General features: G+C 43.7%; 1 protein-coding gene across 2 annotated transcripts in view; it reads left to right on the top strand.

Moving 5' to 3' along the window:
* Nucleotides 1–16,830, top strand: part of LOC126259216 (probable cytochrome P450 301a1, mitochondrial) — a 166,660-nt gene that overhangs the window by 133,277 nt on the left and 16,553 nt on the right. The window contains exons 8-10 of one of the 2 annotated variants that reach the window (XM_049955816.1): nucleotides 4,054–4,216; nucleotides 12,854–13,026; nucleotides 15,098–15,179. In XM_049955816.1, the coding sequence (XP_049811773.1) occupies nucleotides 4,054–4,216; nucleotides 12,854–13,026; nucleotides 15,098–15,179 (418 nt within the window). Of the gene's footprint in view, nucleotides 1–4,053; nucleotides 4,256–12,853; nucleotides 13,027–15,097; nucleotides 15,180–16,830 lie in introns of both variants that reach the window. The other variant, XM_049955815.1, reaches the window with a different exon arrangement.

Raw genomic sequence — 16,830 nt, 5'->3', positions numbered from 1 at the left:
GGTAAATTAATGTTTACTTCAGAATGCAACACATTTTTAGTTACGTTAGCAAAGTTTTGCCCCGACGTGGTGGCAACTTTCCGATATAGTGCAACCACATTTTACGCGGCTTCTCATTCTCTGGAACACTCAAAAATAACTTTTCAGGAGTTTTTTTTAGATGTAGTTTTATAGTATGGTACTGCACCCCATTTGTAACCCATTTTCCGAAACGTAAATTCCAAAACAAGACATCACGGTGGTTAACATTATAACAGTAGGAGCAGCGGGCTAGTCGGGGACGTCACAGGCGTCACAAGACTCGAATGGAGCGTTTTAGCGTACGTACACATTATTTGAATTTCATTTCCGTTTTTATAGGTGAATACTGAGATTGAAGTAGAAGAAAAGCATGTTAGGAGCATAAAATGACACAATTAATCATTTCAGATAATTTCCAGAAAACAAACACCCTGTTGTTCGTAACTGATTTGAAGATCATTCTGAACTGTTCGAGCGAGTGAGTTGGCAGCCCAGATCGCGCGACATGAATCCTATCGATTATTTATGGGATATGTAGAGGTCGTGCAAAAAATCCTGCACCGGCAACACTTTCGCAATTATGGACGGAGAGGCAGCATGGATCAGTATTTCTGCAGGTGATTTCCAACGACTTGTTGAGTCCGTGCCACGTCCAATTTCTGCACTACGGCGGGCCAAAGGAGGTCCGAGACGATTTGAGGAGGTATCTCATGACTTTTGTCACGTCAGTGTAGTTCCGCGACCAGACATCTTAACACCGTCCACTGCCATATTAATATCATGAACTACGTCGTCCGCCCCCGGTAGCTGAGTGGTCAGCGCGAAGGACTGTCAATCCTAAGGGCCCGGGTTCGATTCCCGGCTGGGTCGGAGGTTTTCTCCGCTCAGGGACTGGGTGTTGTGTTGTCCTAATCATCATCATTTCATCCCCATCGACGCGCAAGTCGCCGAAGTGGCGTCAAATCGAAAGACTTGCACTAGGCGAACGGTCTACCCGACGGGAGGCCCTAGCCACACGACATTTCATTTCATTTATGAACTACGTCAATCGTATGAACAGAAATATTGGAGTTTTTATGTGACATTTTTTACTTTCTTGGCCCCAGTTATGTGACCTTTTCGATTTAACGACAGTAACTAGGCATACACCAGTACTACAATTTTGAGAAAGAGTGCAGACGAACACTCTGTTAAGCACCTAACAATTTTGAATCCATCCATACATCCATCTGTCCCTTCATTATAAAACTGAAGGATCCGGTTTCTTGTTGGTGCCTGTGTACATATGCAGAAGTGCTGTGACGAGGTAGCCGTTGCTCTGGTAATAGCTGGTCATAGCATAATTGTGCCGGTATTCAACGGTCCATACAAGAAGCGCACATCGGCCGGTTCTTCATCAGTAAACCTACCGATACTACTGACACCGTTAAAATACGACTAACCGTGCCGCAGGAACAGACCGGATAAAAAAGCGGAGCTGTACTGGATACATGCTTGGTAGCGAAGAGTAAAGTGCGCGTTTCAGTTGTCAGCAGCAGGTACCGTGAGTAGTTTGGAAAAACTAGACACGCAGCATATGCCGTCTACAGTTGCCCTGGTGCACAGATATCTTCAGAGCAATATACACTCTTTAAAAAAATAGAACAGTAATCAGTAGCTGTGATGTGTAGAGACAAGTAAATGAATAAAATTTCATAAAAAAACTGGATGATTTATTCAAGAGAAAGAGCTTAACCAACTGAGAAAGTCAACAACGTGTTGATTCATCTCTGTCCATTACGCAAGCAGTTATTCGGCTTACCGTTGATTGATAGAGTTGTTGGATGTCCTCCTGAGGGATACCACGTCAAATTCTGTCCAACTGACGCCTTAGATTGTCAAAATCGCGAGCTGGTTTGAGGGCCCTGCCCATAATATTCCGAATATTCTCAATTCGAGAGAGATCCGGTGACACTGCTGGCCAAGAACGTGCTTGGCAAGCACAAAGACAAGTAGTAGACACTCTCGTTGCGTGCACGTGGACGTTAACTTTTTGAAATGTAAACCCAGTATGGCTTGCCATGAAGGGCAACAAACCGGGGTACAGAATATCGCCGACGTACCTCTGTTCTGTAAAGAGTTCAAAAATGGCTCTGAGCACCCTAGAACGTAGAACTACTTAAACCTAACTAACCTAAGGACATCACACACATCCATGCCCGAGGCAGGATTCGAACCTGCGACCGTAGCGGTCGCGCGGTTCCAGACTGTAGCGCCTAGAACCGCTCGGCCACATCGGCCAGCTTGTACAGAGTGCCGCGGATGATAGTCAGAGGGACACTGCTATGAAAATAAATCACACTCCAGACCACTACCACGCCGTACGGTGGGCAACAGTCAGGTTGGTATCCACCGGCTGTCTGGGGCGTCTCCAGACACGTATGTCACCTGAAATCTTTCAGCCCTGATGACCAGCGAGGACGTGTCTGGGGACGCCCACGGCAGCGATGGGATACCGACCCGACTATCGTCCTCCAAACGGTCCGACAACCGGGAGTTATGGTCTGGGGTGCCATTTCTTTTCACAGCGGGACCCCTTTGGCTGCGATCCGTGCTACTCCTACAGCACAGCAGAACGTCGACGATATTCTATACCCCGTTTTGTTGCCCTTCATGAAAAGCCATCCTGGGCATACATTTCAGCAAGATAATACCCGCCAGTATACAGTGAGATTTCGTGCGTGCCAAATCCTGCATTGGCCAGCAAGGACGCCGAATCTCTTCCAAACTGAGAACGTTTGGAACGTTATGGGCAGGACCTCCCGACCAGCTTGGCATTTTGACGATCTAATGCGCCAATTGGACAGAATTTGGCACTATTTCCCTCAGGAAGCCACCTAGTAATGTCAAGCTGAATAACTGCTTGCCTAAGAGCCAGTAGTGGATCAACGCGTTATTGATTTGCTCAGTCTGTGAAACTCTTCCTCTTGAATAAATCATCCAATTTTTTCTGAAATTGTATTCATTTGTTTCTCTATGCATGTACACCATAGCCACCGATTTCCGACCCATCTGGATAATTACTTCCTGGTGCACCGGCGTTTTCTTTTTCTTTTGTCTTACAGTGTAGCTACAAAAATAAATGCAATAAGAAATCAAATGAAATGCTATTGCTCTGTATATCACCATCGGATACCTGGGTACTCAGTAAATGTTCCTGAAGAGCCATCGATATCTTGTCAGTAGAGTTCACGTTCACTCTGTATACCTCTACAGTTTTACGTTTGCCAATGACAGTAATTTTATCAGGAACGATAAAGCGTTTGGATGAGCAGTTGAATGAAATAGACAGTGTCTTGAAGAGAGAGGCTAGGGGAGGAAGGAAAAGCTTTTCTCAAATAAGGGTTATTAACATCTAAGATAAGTGTAACTGCAGTAACTTGTAGTCAGGACTATCACAGCCTGGGTACATCATTTTAGAGATAAGACTGCTTGAGCAATACGTTCTTTACTTATAGGCACGACCATCTTCGCAGCATTTTAGTTGCATCATCAGATGCAGTCTATATGAATTAACAGACAAAAATTCATGTTCGGCATGAAAACGTAAAATGAAAATATAAACTGGGTGAACAAACGCAGAAAATCAAGCCACGTTCCGATCGAGAAAAGAGAATGGGATGATGCAGCGTTCATAACCAGCAATTTTTCGCTAAGTAGCGGACGTCAAACAATATAATAGCAGAATATAACATAGAACGCTCCCGTGATACCTAGAAACGAAAGCTGAAAAGAAGAAATTCGTAATAGAAAATTATCAGGTAGGTAAAATACTAAGGAGTTCAACTCACCATCAGTAACAGTATTTGGTGAGCTAATGGGTCCCCATATACCAGCTTATATAACCCGTCGATGGTGTCTTTCTTTTTTTCTTTCTTTTTTTAAGGGTGTATGTCTTATCTTTTTAAATGTACTGGGGGCGTGCATCCTTATAATGCACATGCTAATCATATACGTACCACTTCCCAACAAAATGGCACTAACACCTTTCAGGACATCGATGAAATACATCAACGCCGCCATGGAACGCATCAAGGCCAAAGGCGAGAACTCCACTGGAGACCTCAGCGTGCTGGAGCGGCTGCTGCTCCAGAATGATGACCCTGTAGTCGCCTGCGTCATGGCGCTAGACATGATGTTCGCCGGCGTCGACACGGTGCGTCCCATGCGTGCAGGAGTGTCCGCATCTGCATGTGTAAGCGCGCTCGCGCGCGTGCGTGTATGTGTGCTTGTTTTTGAGAGAGAGAGAGAGAAAGAGAGAGAGTGGACAGGTGGATTGGTGGGTGGTTAGTGCATCTGAATGGTCGAGGGTGGATGTGCCTAACTTTTAAGACAATATGACTAAAGAAAATATACTGCCTGACAACGAAAATGATCTAGAATGGGAGGAGGCCACGAAATGTAACTTCACGTGACGTTATTCCAGTGATGGCAAAACCGGACTAAATGTAAAAAGAACGTAGCAGTATGAGCCCACTTATTAGTATGATGCTGCACCTCCTCTGTCTCCTTGATATCTGGATAATGGCAGTGTGACAGACTTGATATCTGAGCTGGTCCCACACCTGTTCTGTTGGGGACATGGGAGCACATCAACATCACGCAGACAGTTCATAGGGACACTTGCTCTTCTCTTCGTTGACGAGCACCGGCTGTTGATGGTTCAAATGGCTCTGAGCACTATGGGACTTAACATCTGTGGTCATCAGTCCCCTAGAACTTAGAACTACTTAAACCTAACTAACCTAAGGACACCACACACATCCATGCCCGAGGCAGGATTCGAACCTGCGACCGTAGCAGTCGCGCGGTTCCGGACTGCGCGCCTAGAACCGCTAGACCACCGCGGCCGGCCAGGCTGTTGAAAAACGGCACCACGACACTGCCACATGGCAGGTAACACATGAGGATGCAACACGTCAGTGATATACCGTTGTGCTGTTACAATTCCCTCAATCAACCAACAGTCGTGATCTGAAGTCGTATACGATGATATTCAGCACCATGATGCTATGAATAGTACCGTTGTACCTCTCCGGATTCATTGGAAGAGAAGATCCTTCCCCAGGTCACCTCGATACTCGCCGGAGATGGTCACCCACGTTAGTGCAGAACCGCGATTCATCACTGAAAGCAATGATGCGGCGCCTTTCATCAGCATCCCATGCTTCTCGGTCTGGACACCACTTCAAACGCAGGCAATACAGGCGACGGTGATACTCCAGTCCGGCTACTACTAGTTGCCGGCCATTGGTGCGGGGTAACACAGATTGTTGCAGTGAGTCCATTACTTTTCTTCGGATGGAAGGCGCAGATTCGAAGGGGTGAGGATGTGCTTGGCGTACAGTACGATGATGCTCTCTTCCGGCGATCAATCGTGGTAGACCAGAACTTTGACCACAAGTTCGCCTGTCCTCACTTTCCCATACTGACGAACATCTGGCCTTTGTCACATACGAATGCCACTAAAATCTAGTTATTGCACTACTCGACCAGCCGGCCAGATAGAGACAGTGAGGCCCCTTTCAAAATCGGGCATAAGCCGATAGCGCTGTCTCACACGAGTATACGGATCTCCGTGTCCTTCACAATGATCACTCAACATGTGACGCTGTTCACTCCCATTACATGCCCTGCCAGGTCGGGTAGCAACACTGAACACGATAAAAGCTACTCTGTTAGCCATTTTGTCAGAGAAAATTGCAACTCTAATCGTTTATAAAATGGCTCTGAGCACTATGGGACTCAACTGCTGTGGTCATCAGTCCCCTAGAACTTAGAACGACTTAAACCTAACTAACCTAAGGACATCACACACAGCCATGCCCGAGGCAGGATTCGAACCTGCGACCGTAGCAGTCGCACGGTTCCGGACTGCGCGCCTAGAACCGCGAGACCACCGCGGCCGGCAATCGTTTATAGACACACCTGTGACGTGTAACTCTACGTACACTGAAATCCGACATTGTCTTCTAGGTGCTGACCCTTTGTTTTGGCAGGCAGTGTATGTGTCACACAGGGCCGGCCAGAGTGGGCGAGCGGTTCTAGACGCTTCAGTCTGGAATCGCGCCACCGCTACGGTCGCAGGTTCGAATCCTGTCTCGGGCATGGATGTGTGTGATGTCCTTTTGTTGGTTAGGTTTAAGTAGTTCTAAGTTCTAGGGGACTGATGACCTCAGATGTTAAGTCCCGTAGTGCTCAGAGCCACTTTTATGTGTCACACCGGTACTTGAACCGGACTTCCTGCCCTTCACGAGGATCCACCTCAGCACACCTCCAGGCATTTCCTGTGATGTTTCCACCTATGATTTAGAAGACTGCGAGAAGAGATTCTTCTAAGGGCTATGTGAAAGTACCACCACCTGGAGGATGGATTGGGCTAAGTCTGCCTCTACCCTTCACTGTTTCTTAAAGCGGGACATCAAAGATATTGCGCATCATTAGGGTCTTACAACGCGACATGATTTGGAAAGTGGAATTCGTAAAGCGGGACGCTCCCAGCTTCAGAGCCAATTCGGGATACTCAAAGTGCATAAAGGCGGGTACGATTGTCCATGGAATAAGGCAGTAAGCATTTTGAACGCCCGTTGCCGTAACCTGAAACAGAGAAATTCGATATTTTCTAATCTTTCTGATTTATTGTAAGCGTTAGAATTAAGTTTAGTTAAACTTAAAAGTTTTTCTCTCGGTACAACATTCAAAAACTTATCCTTTATCGTAGAAACTTCCTTTTTATAAGCATTGTTCAGACTCATGAACTTCTCTAGCAACTTTATGGTATTCTCTCACAGCTCAATGATTTCTTATGCCGGAGGTCATGAATTGCTTTCTCCAGTTCCCATAGCCTGGGACCTTCGTCTTCACCATTTGGTTCCCTTTCATCTTCCAAAACTATCTGGTGTTATCAGCCAGAGAAACATATAACACTTCCACGTAATCCATTCAAACTTCCTTCTGCTCTTCTGTGCATACTGTCTTCTTCCCATGTTTGTTCAAAATTGTTTGCTTGCTTGTTTTCCTTACTCCTCCTCGTATTTAGGTCTTTACTGTCTTCGCTTCCCACGCCCGGGTTCCCGGGTTCGATTCCCGGCGGGGTCAGGGATTTTCTCTGCCTCGTGATGGCTGGGTGTTGTGTGCTGTCCTTAGGTTAGTTAGGTTTAAGTAGTTCTAAGTTCTAGGGGACTTATGGCCACAGCAGTTGAGTCCCATAGTGCTCAGAGCCATTTGAGCCTTTACTGTCTTGTACATTTCTTCCATTTGTCCATTCTTTTCCAGTTCTTCTATTTCCCCACATTCTTTCTTCATCCTGCCCTTCTACTCTGGTCAGTTAACGTTCTTAGTTCATTCTTTTCGTCCTGTCTTATCCCTTCTTCCGAATTTTCATTTTTACAGTTTCTGCGTTCATCCATTTCATCCAACATATTTCCTGTTATCCACTCTTTCTTAGTTCTTGTTCTTTTCACTACAATTGGAAAAATATGAAGGGAAGACGAATATTGCGTTGTTACGTCACAAATAGTGTGGACACAACCGTGTGTTTTTTTAACAGGCTGAGGGAAGTGTTAAATGTTGTTTCCAGACAGAACTGCCTGCCTGCGTCAACATAGCTCTACCGGTGTGAAAGTCCTACAGGTATTTCATATGTGACTCACTCTAATGAGCATGACTTATACACTGACTACATCCAGTGCACAAAAAATTCTGTTGTCATGTGACGTTTTCTCAGTATCACGATGGATACACAACCGGAAGGAGCCAAAAACCAACGTCATATCTCACCGGAAGTTGATCGGCGGATACTTTCTCGGAGCAGTCCCTTCAGTGCTCCTTTATAGTATGCAAATACGCAATAAAAACAATAAAACATACCGGCAACTGGGAACAACAAAATGCTACAGCATGCTAGAAATCACCTTCCATGATGCAATTAAAATGCACACAAACAGTGAAGACGCCAGACGACCATAGCTACCCGTGAACGGTTACAGAAGACGCGTGTAAGTAACAATCTGTGTTTTTCTTTCATCGCGCCAGTGGATACGTTTTCTTCAACTGTTTTTTAGCCACATGTACCCTCTGTACCCTTCCTCATAAATCAGATACCTATCTGTAATACCAGGTCGGATATGTCGGGCATTTTGCCTGTAGCTTTGAGTATCATTAAATCTTTCTCCGCTACTTTCTTTTTTGAGCCATACGACTCTGGAATAAGCTACACAGTGATTTATGCGAAATCACGTTGCATTCTAGGTGAGATTAAAGCCTGCAAAATGATTTAGATCAGGTATCTGTATGGTGCGAAAAGTGGCAATTCACCATGAATAAGGAAAAATGTGAAGTTATTCACATGAGTACTAAAAGAAATCAGCTAAATTTCGACTACGCGATAAGTGACACAAATCTGAAAGCTGTAAATTCAACTAAATACTTAGGGATTACAATTACAAATAACCTAAATTGGAAAGATCAAATAGATAATATTGTGGGTAGAGCGAACCAAAGACTGCGATTCATTGGCAGAACACTTAGAAGGTGCAACAGGTCTACTAAAGAGACTTATTACACCACGCTTGTCGGCCCTATTCTGGAGTATTTGCTGTGCGGTGTGGGATCCGCATCAGGTGGGACTGACGGATGACATCGAAAAAGTACAAAGAAGGGCAGCTCATTTTGTATTATCGCGAAATAGGAGAGATAATGTCACTGACATTATACTTGAATTGGAGTGGCAGTCATTAAAATAAAGGCGTTTTTCGTTGCGAAGGGATCTTCTCATGAAATTTCAATCACCAGTTTTCTCCTCCGATTGCGAAAACATTCTGTCGGCACCCACCTACACAGGGAGAAATGATCATCACGATAAAATAAGAGAAATCTGGGCACGCACAGAAAAATTTAAGTGCTCGTTTTTCCCGCGTGCCGTTCGAGAGTGGAACGGTAGAGAGACAGCTTGAAAGTGGTTCACTGAACCCTCTGCCAGGCACTTTATTGTGAATAGCAGAGTAATCACGTAGATGTAGATGTAGATCTGTTATCATCAGTGCAGCCTCCCTCTAGCCATATCGAAATTACTTTCATTCCGCTCACCGGTGAACCAATATCTCTTTGTCATATTGTTTTCTCGTCTTTATGTAATTCTGTTTGTTTCTTTTTACCTTATCTGCTAAACATATCCTATCACTTCTCACTTTTCCTCTGATCAGTCATTTACTTCTCCATATTCTTATGTATTCTCGTCATACATTTCTGTTAACAAGACTGACACTTCTTAAATTCCATATATTCATTAGTGTATCTATTATATTATTATTATTATGTACTGCTCCTGTAATTTGCATATTGTAATGCTGAATCATTAAGAATGTTTGGTAGGATGCAATGCAGTGTCTTCGGTCTCTGATGATGCCAAATGAAATAAATGAATAAATGGAATGAAGTAAATGAAGAGAGGATGATCAAGGAGAAATTTTCAATATTCAGTGATGTGATAGAAACGAACATTTGAAGCAAAAACTTTCAGATGGACATATGCCCTATTCCGAATGGTTTCTGAGATAGAACACATTTAATGTAGATTGTTATTTATTGTCAGCATTATTCAATACATTGTCAGATTTAGGCATGTGCAGCAGTAAATAAACATTGCGGCATGCGTTTTACAAACTAACAATTGAAAAATAAGTATTTTTAGCGCATTCACCTCGTACGCGTCACATTACAGCTGATGTCATCATCATCATTAGCAGCAGCAGCAACAAGAGTAAGTTCTGAAGTCTGGAAGGTCGGAGACGAGGTACTAGCGGAACTGAAGTTGTGAGAACTGAGTCGTTCTTGGGTAGCTCAGTTGGTACAGCATTTGCCCGCGAAAGGCTAAAAAATGGCTCTGAGCACTATGGACTCAACTTCTGAGGTCATTAGTCCCCTAGAACTTAGAACTAGTTAAACCTAACTAACCTAAGGACATCACACACTTCCATGCCCGAGGCAGGATTCGAACCTGCGACCGTAGCGGTCTCGCGGTTCCAGACTGCAGCGCCTAGAACCGCACGGCCACTTGGGCTGGCCGCGAAAGGCTAAGATCCCCAGTTTGAGTCTCCTGCCAGTAAGTGGCCTGGTCTGTTTCGAACATGAGCTTCGCCATCTCACAGTGTTTTCCCTTTGGTCCACACTGTCCTCCACCCGTTTCGGCCATCTGTCCCTTGCTCTACCTCTTGGTCGTTTCCTTCGCATTTACATTTCGTGCATTTTCTTGGGAATCCTCTTGTTATCCATTCTCTTTAAGTACCCATACCATCTTAGCCTTCATGTTTCTATTCTGCTCTTGAAGGTTTCATCTTTCAATATTTCCTTTACCATTTCATTCCTCATCCTATGTCTCCTTGTTGCTACTATCCTGCTTCTGACGTACTTTATTTAACATGCCTGTGATCTGCTTGTATCTCTTTTCGTCATTACCCATGTTTCAGATGCATGGGTCAGTTCTGGGATGTAGTTAACTCCTATATATCACTTCTTTGCTTTTATATGGGACGTCTTTGTTCCAACCAGGTACATAATACTTCTCAGGAACGCTTCTGCATGTTCGCCATATTCACTGATGTCTTCCTCACTTCTTGCATTTTACTCTGTCACACTTCCCAAGTACCTGGCCGTTTCCACCTTCTTCAGTTGTTCATCTCCAATGCTTATTCCGGTACTGGTCTGTCTTTCTTTCTAGTCGTAACCAGGATCTGACGTTTGTTTACATTAAATTTCATTCCACAATGTCTCACAGTTTCTTCCTAAGCATTCAGCTGTTCCTGAATCTTCGCCTGCCTATTTTCTCAGATCATTAAGTCATCCGCAAACACTATTTATTTTATCTTGTCTTCTCCAGCTTATCTGGACCTTTGTCAAGACCTGATCCAGGGCTATAGCTCTATTTCACACCAAATGTTTGCCAGAAGCAATCTGTCCTTTCATTTCCCACTTCCACACAACTCATACTTCCAAAATACATCTCTACCACTCTGCTTGTCTCTTTCTCCACTCAGTGCTTTTCTAGAGCTTCCCATACCTTTATTCTACAGACGCTATGAAATGCCTTTCCTAGATCGAGAACGGCCTTCACAAGGACTCCACAGAATTCATAGTGGTACTCCTGAGGCTGCCTCATTGCAAATATGAGGTCAACAGTTGATCTGAAACCATATTGTTCCTCTCCCAATTTGTTCTCGACACTTGTTCAGATTCTTCTCTCCAGGATCTTTAAAAATACTTTGGAACAGTCCAGTATCTGTGTGACTCCGCTGTAGTTTCTGCAATCCTTCTACTTCCTTTCTTGAACATAGTGACAATTAGCGCTCTCTTCCAATCTTGTGGAGTCGTCTTCTCATTCCATACGACACTTATCACAATATAGAGCCACTATTTCCGAACATCCCCGACTGCCTTCAGCATTTCGACACTTACTTCGTCCATACCTGGTGCCTTTCCTCCTCTCGTCTTGTCCTGTGCCATTTCCATTTCTTTACACGTTGGGTTCTTTTCTCCCCACTGTTAACAGCGGCCTTCTACAGTCTATTATTCTCATCTCCAAGACCGTTGGGGTTTAAAAAATGCTCAAAGTACTCCCCCCCCCCCCCCCCCCCACTGTCGTCACCATCACTTTGTTATTTACTTCATTCCCATCTCTATATGTCTCTGTTGCATCCCCTCTCAAACCTCTACTCTTACTTTTGACCATATAGTACTTTCTTACTGTCACTGCTATCTTCCTCCTTGCCCATTCTTCCATCAACTTTCTTCTCTCCTCAGTCATCGTCTTATTTGCCTCTGTATTCTTTTTCTTATATTCCTCTCTCTCTAATTCGGGACTTTCTCGGGACTGCAGTCTTAAGGCCTTGTTCATCCTTCTCACTACCTCCGTGACTCTTTCATTCCATCGTGGTGTCCCCTTTCACCTTTTCGTGCCAGTTGTCCTTCCGAAAACAGGTTCTGCAGCTTCTTCCACAACGTTTTTAAACTGCCCCTATTCCTCTTCTCCTGTTCCTTATCCATCATTTGGTAACCTTTGGCTTATAAGTTTCCTACTATTATTCCTTGACTTCCTTTCCCTTCAGATTCCATACTCTAATCTCCTTTCATGGTTCTCTGTCATCTTCCATTCCTTCAAGATTTTCATGCTCCTCACCAGTAGCCGGTGTCACTACCCAGTGTCTCAGATGTTAGTACCTTTATATACGTTACAGCTGTTGTACAGTTCACAGTAAATATCGGAATATCCCACTGTCAACTTCAAAGCGTTTGTGAATTCCTCTGAGCACATGCTGTTTTCCTTGTCTTAATGTCTCTACATGTTCTCCAATGGAGCAGAACAGTTCATGACGCAACCAAGATTCGCCTTTCATTCATACACTTCAGACTTCATTCAACCGCATAAATAAAAATCTAATGGCACATGGTCTAGCGATTTTTGTGGGTAGTTTAATTTTATCACCTTTCCCAATCCTGTGATTAAGATACGTACGGTTGAGATGAAATGTGTGTGTGCAATTAGCCCAAAAACAAATGTATGTTAAATGAGTTCTATCTCAGAAAACACTTAGTAACAGGGCTTATGCCTTTATGAAGTTTTTGCTTCAAACGGACGTTCCAGTCATATCTCTGAATATTGACCATTCGACCTGAGACACCCTGTATAATGTTGTAATGGACAGGGACTTGCAATGTGTATACAAGTACACACCTGCACCTCACTGTTTAGCATTTAGTCCCAGACATGTCAGACTGACAAGCAGGTGAAACCTTGCAGACTTCCAACGCGGCCGTAGCCTGCCTGTACTACGTGGCCAAGAACCCGGAGGCGCAGCAGCGGCTGTTTGAGGAGGTGCACGCCCAGCTGCCAGAGTCGCAGAGTCAGCCGCTGACGGCCAGCAAGCTGGAGGAGTGCCGCTACCTCAGGGCGTGCTTCAGGGAGGCCATGAGGTGCGTCACCAGCACACTTTAGCTCTGCGGCATTGTCAGTATTTTCAGCCCGGTTCTAAAGGAAAGTGCAGCCCTATTGATCTGCTAGTTTCATGTCAGTCTTAATCATAGTCGTAAGAATTAATTGTTGTTGTTGTGGTCTTCAGTCCAGAGACTGCTTTGATGCAGCTCTCAATGCTACTCTATCCTGTGCAAGCTTCTTCATCTCCCAGTACCTACTGCAACCTTCATCCTACTGAATCTGTTTAGTGTATTTGTCTCTTGGTCTCCCTCTACGATTTTTACCCTCCACGCTGCCCTCCAATACTAAATTGGTGATCCCTTGATGCCTAAGAATATGCCCTACCAGCCGATCCCTTCTTCTAGTCAAGTTGTGCCACAAATTTCTCTTCTCCCCAATTCTATTAAATACCCCCTCATTAGTTACGTGATCTACCCAGCATTCTTCTGTAGAACCACATTTCGAAAGCTTCTATTCTCTTCTTGTCTAAACTACTCGTATTTATCGTCCATGTTTCACTTCCGTACATGGCTACACTCCATAGAAATACTTTCAGAAACGTTTTCCTGACACTTTAATCTATACTCGATGTTAACAAATTTCTCTTCTTCAGTAACGCTTTCCTTGCCATTGCCAGTCTACATTTTATATCCTCTCTACTTCGACCATCATCAGTTATTGCTCCCCAAATAGCAAAAGTCATTTACTACTTTAAGTGTCTCATTTCCTAATCTAATTCCCGTGGAAACCCCCTATTTATTTCGTCTACATTCCATTATCCTCGTTTTGCTTGTGTTGATGTTCATCTTATATCCTACTTTTAAGACACTGTCCATTCCGGTCAACTGCTTTTCCAGGTCCTTTGCTGTCTCTGACAGAATTACAATGTCATCGACTAACCTCAAAGTTTTTATTGCTTCTCCATGGATTTTAATTCCTACTTCGAATTTTTCTTTTGTTTCCTTTATGCTTGCTCAATATACAGATTGAATAACATCGGGGATAGGCTACAACCCTGTCCCACTCCCTTCCCAACCACTGCTTCCCTTTCGTGCCCCTCGACTCTTATAACTGCCATCTGGTATCTGTACAAATTGTAAATAGCCTTTCGCTCCCTGTATTTTACCCCTGCCACCCTCAGAATTTTAAAGAGAGTATTCCAGTCAACTTTGTTAAAAGATTTCTCTAAGTCTACAAATGCTATAAACGTAGGTTTGCCTTTCCTTAATCTATTTTGTAAGATAAGTCGTAGGGTCAGTATTGCCTCACGTGTTCCAAAATTTCTACGGAATCCAAACTGATCTTCCCCGAGGTCGTATTCTACCAGTTTTTCCATTCGTCTGTAAAGAATTCGTGTTAGTATTTTGCAGCCGTGGCTTATTAAACTGATAGTTCGTTAATTTTCACATCTGTCAACACCTGCTTTGTCTGGGATTGGAATTATTGTATTCTTCTTGAAGTCTGAGGGTATTTCGCCTGTCTCATACATCTTGCTCAGTAGATGGTAGAGTTTTGTTAGGCTCTAAAAAATCAAACCGCCTGTTCAAATACACAATATAAACTACCGCATGATACTCCATCTTACCAATCAGCTGCGTCATTTCTTTTTCGGTGAGACAGTGATTTTAATGTGTACCGGAGTTCGCTGACACGTACCTGCAAACAAGCAGAAACTTAGTTAAGCGTCTTTATCTTCTCGACGTGGCAAAACTTTATGGCGATGGTCTAGCAGACGGCAACGCTGTGGGTGCCCGTCCAATCCATCTAGACATGCAGTGTTGCCTGTGCGTCCCATTGGCTTGGAGCTGTCCAGCAACTTTGATTGCCTAACCTATCGGTCGCTCTTGGCAGCTATAAGTTGTGTCATGCCGATAATTCCATCCTTGATCTGCTATATTATACCAAATTACATTTAGTCGTTTGCTTAGTAGAACTGTGTCTTTGCTTTCCACTGACTGTATTTTGCATTGTGCTACACGTAACATTCTCCTTAGATATTATCATACAGATAATCTGTTACGAAATTGGTTGTACTACTAGAGACTTTCCAATAACTCAGCTTTGTTGCAGGTTGAAGCCCATAGCACCAGGCAACGCCAGACGGGTCCTCACCGATGACTTTGTCTTAGGCGGCTACCGTATACCTAAAGGGGTAAGCGAGCGTTTGTTACTCCTAGCGTAACTTAATGAAGACATAAGAAAGACAGTGAATTACTGTCTAAGTTACTAACTATCGTTATTTAGCTATGTGTATTTACTGGACGTTTGGGGCCTCTTCCGTATTGAGACACCACTTTGCAGGGGAGCTGTCTGCTGTTTGTTGTACCTACAGCAGCACGTAGGATTTTTTAAATTTTATTTAACTCTTTTTTTTAGTTATCATAATTCTGAAAGGGAAGCAGTGGTTGGGAAAGGAGTGAGACAGGGTTGTTGCCTCTCCCCGATGTTATTCAATCTGTATATTGAGCAAGCAGTAAAGGAAACAAAAGAAAATTTCGGAGTAGGTATTAAAATCCATGGAGAAGAAATAAAAACTTTGAGGTTCGCCGATTACATTGTAATTCTGTCAGAGACAGCAAAGGACTTGGAAGAGCAGTTGAACGGAATGGATGGTGTCTTGAAGGGAGGATATAAGATGAACATCAACAAAAGCAAAACGAGGATAATGGAATGTAGTCGAATTAAGTCGGGTGATGCTGAGGGTATTAGACTAGGAAATGAGACACTTAAAGTAGTAAAGGAGTTTTGCTATTTGGGGAGCAAAATAACTGATGATGGTCGAAGTAGAGAGGATATAAAATGTAGACTGGCAATGGCAAGGAAAGCATTTCTGAAGAAGAGAAATTTGTTAACATCGAGTATAGATTTAAGTGTCAGGAAGTCATTCCTGAAAGTATTTGTATGGAGTGTAGCCATGTATGGAAGTGAAACATGGACGGTAAATAGTTTGGACAAGAAGAGAATAGAAGCTTTCGAAATGTGGTGCTACAGAAGAATGCTGAAGATTAGATGGGTAAATCACATAACTAATGAGGAGGTACTGAATAGGATTGGGGAGAAGAGGAGTTTGTGGCACAACTTGACCAGAAGAAGGGATCGGTTGGTAGGACATATTCTGAGGCATCAAGGGATCACCAATTTAGTATTGGAGGGCAGCGTGGAGGGTAAAAATCGTAGAGGGAGACCAAGAGATGAATACACTAAGCAGATTCAGAAGGATGTAGGTTGCAGTAGGTACTGGGAGATGAAGAAGCTTGCACAAGATAGAGTAGCATGGAGAGCTGCATCAAACCAGTCTGAGGACTGAAGACCACAACAACAACAACAATTCTGACGTCTGATACAACTAACCACGAATTCCTCTCCTGTGCCAACCTCTTCATCTCAGATTAGCGTTTGCACTTCCAAGCTCTTCCCCTGCTCAGTTTACCCTCCACAGTTCCCTCTAGTGCCATGGAAGTTATTCCCTGATGTCTTCATATATATCCTATCATCCCCTTACTTCTTCTTGTCAGTGATCTCCATATGTTCCTTTCTTCACCAGTCATTCGAAGAACCCCTTCATTTGTTACTCACAGTGACGTAGCGAAAAATATTTCACCACAGCTCTCCTCCTCCTTCTTTCTTGATGAATCAGTAATGTCTGTTATCCGCAAATTTCTCTCTTTGTTTTTATCGTTACTTATTAGCATTATTAAGTTCCATATAGTTTTCGTGTTTTCCAGATTTTTAATTTATAGTTTTGTGCACCATGCACCATATCCAGCAACACGGTTTCCCACTGCATTCTTAAATGTTACTCC

Source organism: Schistocerca nitens, chromosome 5 (genome assembly GCF_023898315.1).
Source record: "Schistocerca nitens isolate TAMUIC-IGC-003100 chromosome 5, iqSchNite1.1, whole genome shotgun sequence".
In the NCBI taxonomy this organism is placed as follows: domain Eukaryota; kingdom Metazoa; phylum Arthropoda; class Insecta; order Orthoptera; family Acrididae; genus Schistocerca; species Schistocerca nitens.
This window is presented reverse-complemented; position numbering and strand designations above follow the sequence as displayed.